At 41.3% G+C, this 8031-nt stretch overlaps 1 protein-coding gene across 1 annotated transcript; it reads left to right on the forward strand.

The window, feature by feature from the left end:
• The first annotated feature begins 5504 nt into the window (after nt 1-5504).
• LOC146979446 (E3 SUMO-protein ligase ZBED1-like) lies at nt 5505-7647 on the forward strand. The gene is made up of 4 exons (XM_085788911.1): nt 5505-5967; nt 6413-6524; nt 6573-7023; nt 7243-7647. The coding sequence occupies exons 1-4, from the start codon at nt 5505-5507 to the stop codon at nt 7645-7647; spliced, it is 1431 nt and encodes a 476-aa protein (XP_085645037.1).
• The last annotated feature ends 384 nt before the right edge of the window (nt 7648-8031 follow it).

The raw sequence follows: 8031 nt of genomic DNA on the forward strand, positions 1-8031 counted from the left end.
ACCAAGCACCAAACTCTTTGACAATGAAACTCAAGTTTCCCTCCAAAACAACCATCTGGACAACTTCCGCGAAGTTTGGCAAGCCTCCAGTAGAGCCATTGACAACGATCATGCCCTCTCTGTATGTCACTCCATTGACAGATGCAGTCTAGTGAGCTGAATGTGTGCAATATCAGGGTATTTTTGTTTCAAAACTTTCTGTACATCCTGATGCAAAATATCAACAGACACAGTTGAGACAGCTGAGACGTTCAAGCTACACTTTTTAGTCGTGTTTGACTCCAAGTAATATACCATCATGAACTAATGTTTCACCGCCAGGGATAAGAGTATGTTTTTGAAGCAGCGTGTGTGACGAACGACCTGTTTAAAAAAACTGTGCTTCGCTTCAAACCTCATCGTCCACAGACTCACAAGCGGACCAAAAAATCGAATCATTTGTGGATAATGTTCTTGTCGAACAGTGATGTTTTGGTAATAGTTTCATTCCTGGAAACACCTCTTGTAGCCTGCATTTGTGATCACAGATTCTTTCCTCAAGGAAAGCAAGGGACTGCACAGTGTGTACTGGCGCAACAACTAAATCCACAATATCCTTCAGGTCCAAAATGACTTGCCAGGCTGGCTCATCTGAGGGCACTAACTGTCCAACTAAAAATGGGAGGAAACGCAAGAGACCCCAATTTTCGTGTGCGTTCCCTCCGATGGTTTTCCTCTGCATGAAGGCCTTTGGAATAGCATGTGGACGATTGCTCTTGTCTGTCCATTTGTAAGGAAATTTTAAAATGGACTCATTGAGACTGTCCAGTGTGAAATATTTTTTGGACATTAAATGATTCAGACAATGTGCCAACTCAACTGGTACTATGCCTTCAAAGATGTCATGTGCAACATCTGGGGGGTAGCCAGTGCAAACGTTGAAATGAGAAAGATGTGCTGAGAGAACACACTGCCTTTTAACACCATAACCAGGGCTGTACAGTGTAGGGCCCGACCGATATGGATTTTTTTGGGGCCGATGCCGATTACGATTATTAGGGGGGAAAAAATCCGATAACCGATTAATCGGCCGATTATTATTATTTTTTAATTAAGTTTTACAATTGTATTACTATAATAATATATCTATATATATTATATAATATATAAATTAGGGCTGTCTGGTCGACCAAAAAATCATTAGCCGACCAAAATTTCATTGGTCGATTGGTCGCAGGAAAAAAAACAAACATTTGGAGCCCTGTCTTGTCAAAATCAAGTCAAAATCAATATGGGCTTTTATTTTGAAGGGCCAAATACAGGAAGTCATGACACGTGATACTTTTTTGTTGTTGTTTTTTTTACACGGCATGGCGGGTCTCTCTCTCTCTCTCTCTCTCTCTCTCTTTTTTTTTTAATCAAAAGCAACTTTTTCCAATGATGTTCCAGACGTTTCTGGTTTGGAGACTGTTTTCAACGATCAGCGGTTGCTGCCGTGCCCGGCACCGTGTCAAAGCGCTCACCGACCCAACACGGCCGGAGACGAGCATTAATTAATTAATTCACAACCCGACTGCGGTAAAAAAAAAAAAAAAAAGGGAAACAGAAAGCCAGTGGCAACACTGGTTTTGAGACAGATCAGTCACTCTGTCACGCTGTGTGCTGTGACTGAGGTGGTAGTGGATGGAGTTTGTCAAGAGGTCGGCGCCGGTGCGGGGGAATCTTTTCAAAGTAAAACCAAGTTTTATTCCCTGCATTTTATTCCTGAAAATATCGGTGACAATCGGCGAGTTTTGGCCGATTACCGATTAGTTTCAAACGGGCTATAATCGGCCGATTTAATCGGCTCGCCGATAAATCAGTCGGGCCCTAGTACAGTGCGACATATATGTCGCACGTGCTACATCAAAACATGCCTGTGCTAAGAATTAATCTGCCCTGTAGCATGGGTGCTATGGGTAAACGACAAGAAGAAGCAGAGCAGTGTATCAGCTGGTCACTTGTGGAAACGTTTGTGAGCATGGCGAGTGAAAGAGTCGGAGCTAGAAGATGCGCCAGCAGCGTTGTGTAGGTGCTGTATGGGACCGCGTGTCCGTGTGTCCGCGTGTGTTATGATCGGGACCAATTAGCGATTAGCGCGTTTAGCATTTATTAGCTCCAGCGCGACCTGAGCAGCAGCAGCAGCAGCAGCAGCAGGAAGAGGAGGAGGAGGAGGAGGAGGAGGAGGAGGAGGGGGAGGGGGGGGGGGGGGCTCAGTGAGCCCAAACGAGACTGTGGCAGGACACCTCTGCCTCTGTTTCACTTTATGTTGCTGGTAACAATGTGGTTGTAAAAGTTGTAGGCTAAAGTTAAATTATTTTGTATGCACTAATTAAAGGGGCAGAGCATAAGAGACATTTTTGCTTCTTATATTTTATAAGATATATTTTTTGTAAGAACCACAATTAATATAGGATATTTCAGTGATTAACTAATTGTTCTTAGCATTTGTTAGATAACTTTCTTTGCCCAATAAATTAAAATCATGTTGGAACTATCAATGTCTCCTCCCTTGCAGCCAGATTCTCACCTACTTTTAACCTCAGACTGTCACAATGATGTATCAGATGTCAGACTGCCTCATTCTTTCAGTTTTCCCAATGATCAACGTATACCGAACTGAACCAAAAACCGTGACCACAAAACCGTGAACCGAACTGAACCGTGGATTTTGTGAACCGTTCCACCCCTAGTAAATATGTCATGCCTATTATGTAAAAATGAGTTGTTTAAAAGTGATGCTTGAGTCATTTTAAACAACAATGTTTAAAGTGATGTTTAAAGATGCTTCTTCTGTATCTGAAAACATTTCGAGTTCTTATTCTATAATTGTATTACATTATGTATATGAATTACACTTGCTGATGTTACTGTGTAAGTGATGAGCTGCATTAATTGTCTTCTGTAGAGGTGACGGGCATTTTTAGGGTGTGCTACAACTCTCTGGTCCTGTGCTAAAAAACTGTCAGCCTCTGTAGCACTAGTGCTATGTGCTGAAAAAGTTAACGTACAGCCCTGCCATAACATGGTTTCTCATTGCCCTGTGCTGAACTAACATGCGTTTCATGTGTCTCTTTGCTTCTGAGAGTAAACACACCTGAACTCACTTCTTTCTGCTGAATTTCAGACTTCGGGGCCAGACAGAAACGGCAAACATATTCACCTACAAAACTTTCTGTAAATCCAGCAATTCCATGTGCTCCCAAGTTATCTGCTATGACAGACTGTACAGTGCCTTTTACAAAATCTCCAAGCTGTGCAATAAAAATACCTTGACTTTCAAGAGTCACAAGATCTCTCAACAAGGGTTCCAAGATCTTTCCATAACCATAACTCCTCACATCTTCAGACCTGCACAGTAAAGCCAAATTAATGGAAGACAATGAGGAATGGGAACCAGGCGGTAAGTTGCTGCAGAGTCCAATAAACAGCACAGATTTTATGTTTTTTACGAGATGTGCCGAGCGGATTACAGATCTCATAATCGTCCACATACAAATTTAGCAACACTCTCAATTGGCCTCCTGATAAAAAACTGTTTTCTTTAAAGAACAAACCGTCTCGATAAGACCTGTATATAACTTCTGTTCTGTTTTCCTCTGATGTGAGACTACTGTCTAGTACTTTATTAAGAATGTGGCAGTCTGTGAAAAGGTGGTGCAGAACTTTTAATACTGGAACATATTGCAGTGTTCTTTTGCTTTTTTCATCCAATATATATTCTATGGGCTCTACAACTTTGAAATTGTCCCTATAGTATTTTTTGCGCTTAAACGACGTTGCCAAAGGACAGCCTTTACCAATTGACTTGTATACAGGATTAGATACACAGAGAGTGGATGCAAGTTCTTTAATGACAGACTGATCAACTTGCAGGCTGTGACTACTGAGTGTGTCTTGTATCACATTTGTTGTACTACACAGAGATGCTGCACTCAACAAATATTGAAGTTCTTCCAGCAATTCATCAATTGCAGCACTTGGCACATGAAAAATATTTTCAAGTTTTAATAGTAATGCTGCAAGTTTTTGTTCAGTTATATCTGTCTGATCTGATGTACTCAAATCAACATTATCAGACTGACTGTTGTCACAGCATTCCTCATTGTCTGAACCATCTGGCTCTGCAGTTTCAGTCTCCAAAAATCCATGGACTACACCATCCTTAAAATCTACACATGACTGCAAGCTGTGCTTCCGACTTTGGTGAGACTTAAACGTACTATACACATTGGATTTGTATTCACAGCCTTTAAACATACAATTGACTGTCTCATTGTTTCTTAGATGACGTGTTATGTGTGCAAAATAATCACGCTCAGTTCCAAGTTCACTAAAACCACACACCTGGCAGGAAAATGTAAATTTGTGCTCTATGGCATTGCTATGACTCCTTGACAAGTGTGTTAAAAGTGAATTCCAAGTCTTAAAAATGCATGGGCAATCTGGATGTATGCACTTAATATGATGGCCACGGCCAAAATGACTATGTCTTTGCCTGTCATGTTTAAGAAGTTCTGAGCGTTTAGACACTTCAGCACCACAGTCTTTACACTGCCACATAAACTAGACAAACAACAATTACAAAAAAATAGACAAAAAGAGAAGACAAAATCACACATTACTTCACCTCAGATAAACCAACTTTGATTATACAGACAGAATAATACAGCACATGTAGTTCAAGCTAGTCCATGTGTATAGGCATTCATGACTACACCTTATGGCAACCTGATGATGATCTAATTAACATTAAATTCACAACATACATCTTAGCCTGTCTCAACCTTTTCTGATGACCACAGAACAACCTTAAGAAAGATACTACACACTTACACACACCTATACTTTATTATCCATCCTCGGCACAATTGGCAGATTTATTATGAAATTAATGTTAAATTTAAACTAGGGCTGGACGATTAATCGAATTTTGATCACGATTTCGATTTTGGCTTCTCACGATCATGAAAACACTGTAATCGAAGAAAAACGATTACAGTAATGTGCCGCCGCGCGGCGTGTATGCAAATTACTGCGCTGTAAACACACAGTGAACGCACCTGTGTCGCATGCAGCAATAGCAGTGAGTTTGTGGATCAATTGTGGAACGAGCGATTGACAACATGGCAGAAAAGCAGCCTGAGACTTTAGTTGAAAAGAAAGGTAGGACAAGTTCGGTCATTTGGAGACATTTTGGCTTCAAATCGTCGGACGTAGAGCAGAAAGAAATTGTTTGCAAAGTGTGTCACGCCGTCGTGTCTGCACCCCAGGGCAACACGACAAATTTGTTTAACCACTTAAAGTTCAGCCATAAAGTGATCTACGACAAAGTATTGACGGAGCAAAAGACCCAAAAAAGTGCAAGAACGTCAACTTCAGCCACCGCCGCAACACAGTCCTCCATTGAGGACACTCTTTACAATGCCGCTCCATATCCCACCGGCTCCCGGCGACAATGAGAGATAACGGAGGCGGTGACGTTCATGCTAGCCAAGGACATGTGCCCCATCAGCACCGTTAACGACCCAGGGTTCAAAGCACTGATGAAGACTATGGACAAGCGGTACGTGTTGCCATCCCACAAACACTTTAGCAGAGTTGCACTGCCTGCTTTGTATGATAAATGTCGCGCTGAAGTTGAAAAAGATATCTCCACTGCCGAGTATTTTGCCACCACACCGGATCTGTGGTCAAGCCGAACTATGCATTACATCGATGCAGATTTCACCATGAAGACAAAATGTCTCCAGACAGCATTTTTCCCTGATGACCACACAGGGGTTAATATTGCTGATGGGTTGAAGCAAGCTATGGCTGCATGGGACTTGAAAGAGGAGAACCATGTGTGCATAAAAACAGACAACGCCTCAAACGTCAAGCTGGCAGCTGAAATCAATGGCTGGGTAAGGCTGCAGTGCTTTGGGCACAGACTCCACTTGGCCATAGGTGAGAAATTTTATTTTCTCCTGACTGTGTGACATGTGTGATGTTATTTATTAAATGATACATTAGAAATTATCAAACAGCACTACTGTAGCAAAAGTAAGGGTAGGCCTCCCTATAGTATGTTCAAATATTACTGTGGTGAAAGTAAAAGTCACCTTAATATTTTACATAAATGTTAAAAGTTTTGCTGAAGTACAGTTAGTAAATACATTACATTGGAAAATATACTAATCCCATAACTGAAAATAATGTATGGTAATTTTCCTCTGAATCACTCAATAACCTGTGACATGTCATTCATTGATTTTATTAAGAGAGATAACATATTTCATGTGACCCACACTATCATCACACTCTGTTTTACAGCATGATTTGTTGATTAAAGTAATATTAGTCAAAAATAAATGGTGTGATAACCATTCATGTATTTTTTTTGTCATCCTAGAGAATGCAATGAAAGACAGCAGAATTGGCCATGCAATGGGGGTCTGTAAGAAAGTGGTCAGCACCTTCTCCTATAGCTGGAAAAAGAAAAAGGAGCTAACAAAAGCCCAAAGGTAACTGAAGCTACCTGAGCACTCCTTGAAGACGGAGTGTCCCACCAGATGGGGATCTCGACAAGCGATGATCAACAGGGTCCTTGAGCAGCAGAAAGCCATCGTCCAGGTCCTCTCCAGTGACCGTAAGACCAGAAATCTGACCCCAAGGTGGCAGGACATTGAGGTACTAGAGGCTATCAACAACTCACTAAGTCCTCTAGTTGAGTTCACAGATGCGCTCTCTGGGGAGCAATATGTCAGTATATCGCTTGTGAAGCCAACTCTCCACCTCTTCAACACATCAATACTTGCAGTAGAGGACAATGACACAGACCTCTCAAAGAGCATAAAGCAGACGATCATGGGTTACCTCAACGACAAATATGGAGACTCTAAAACACAAGAGCTCCTCGACATGGCCTCTGCAGTGGACCCAAGGTTTAAGCTGAAATATGTGGCCGAAGAGAACAGAGAATCAATTGAAGCCAGACTGACATCTGAAATGAAGACTGTCATGGTAATACTACTACTAATAACAATAATAATTATAATAATAATTTATCATTACTATTTTAGCAGTAGTAGTAATGATTGTATTAAAAATACATATTTGACACTACTCAATGTAATATAATGTGAACTTGAAATGTAGAATAATACAATAATGTGTAACTACCATTCATTCAGGTGAAACATGAAATTCATATTGTCCTCAATGTGTTTCCCCATCTTCAAGGAGAGGACCTCTACTGAGCCAACCACGACACCAGCTGCCGACACTGATGCTCCTACTGGTGGAGCACAGAAGAAGAAGAGGGGCTTGGGCAGCTTCTTCAAAGTCACAGAAGACACAGCTGCAGGACCATCTCCTCAACAGGACCAGGCCATAGCGTTTGAACTTCAAGCCTACCTCCAGGCAAGGCCACTCGACCCTGAGGCTGACCCACTTGAGTGGTGGAAAGCATCACAGACACTATACCCACTGCTCTCCAAACTGGCCAGAAAATACCTCTGCATCCCTGCCACAAGTGCTGCATCCGAGCGGGTTTTTAGCACAGGTGGCAATGTTGTCACCTGCCTTCGCTCATCGCTAAAGCCCGACCAAGTGAACAGGCTGGTTTTCCTGGCCAAAAACCTGTAGGAAGGAAACTGCAGGGAGTATAGGGCCAATCCTTTATTGTTTTTAAAAAACTATTTTGAAAAGATGTTAAAAAGTAGTTTGGGTTTTGTTTTTGGCTGTTATTAGTGTTTTTTCCATGTTGCAAGTTTTGCAGGAGTGATGTGCATGTAGATTGTGGTTATTTATTTTTATTTATTGTTTTTACATTGGTATTGCTATTACCGTATTCGATCACTGAAGCCTGAAGAAGTAGGCAGAACAGTCTGAGTGTATGTAGACTGGGTATTTATTTTATTTATTGTTTTTACATTGGTATTGCTATTACCGTATTCGATCACTGAAGCCTGAAGAAGTAGGCAGAACAGTCTGAGTGTATGTAGACTGGGTATTTATTTTATTTATTGT

This window comes from Trachurus japonicus, chromosome 10 (assembly GCF_045865225.1).
Source record: "Trachurus japonicus isolate A0001 chromosome 10, Traja_1.0".
Taxonomy (NCBI): Eukaryota; Metazoa; Chordata; class Actinopteri; order Carangiformes; family Carangidae; genus Trachurus; species Trachurus japonicus.

What these genes read in the sequence shown, in the direction of transcription:
- LOC146979446 (XM_085788911.1), top strand. Translation starts at nt 5,505, where the DNA reads ATGCTAGCCAAGGACATGTGCCCCATCAGCACCGTTAACGACCCAGGG. An exon ending in CAGACTCCACTTGGCCATAG is followed by an intron (nt 5,968 to 6,412) that starts GTGAGAAATTTT and finishes TTGTCATCCTAG; the next exon opens with AGAATGCAATGAAAGACAGC. An exon ending in CTGAAATGAAGACTGTCATG is followed by an intron (nt 7,024 to 7,242) that starts GTAATACTACTA and finishes CCCATCTTCAAG; the next exon opens with GAGAGGACCTCTACTGAGCC.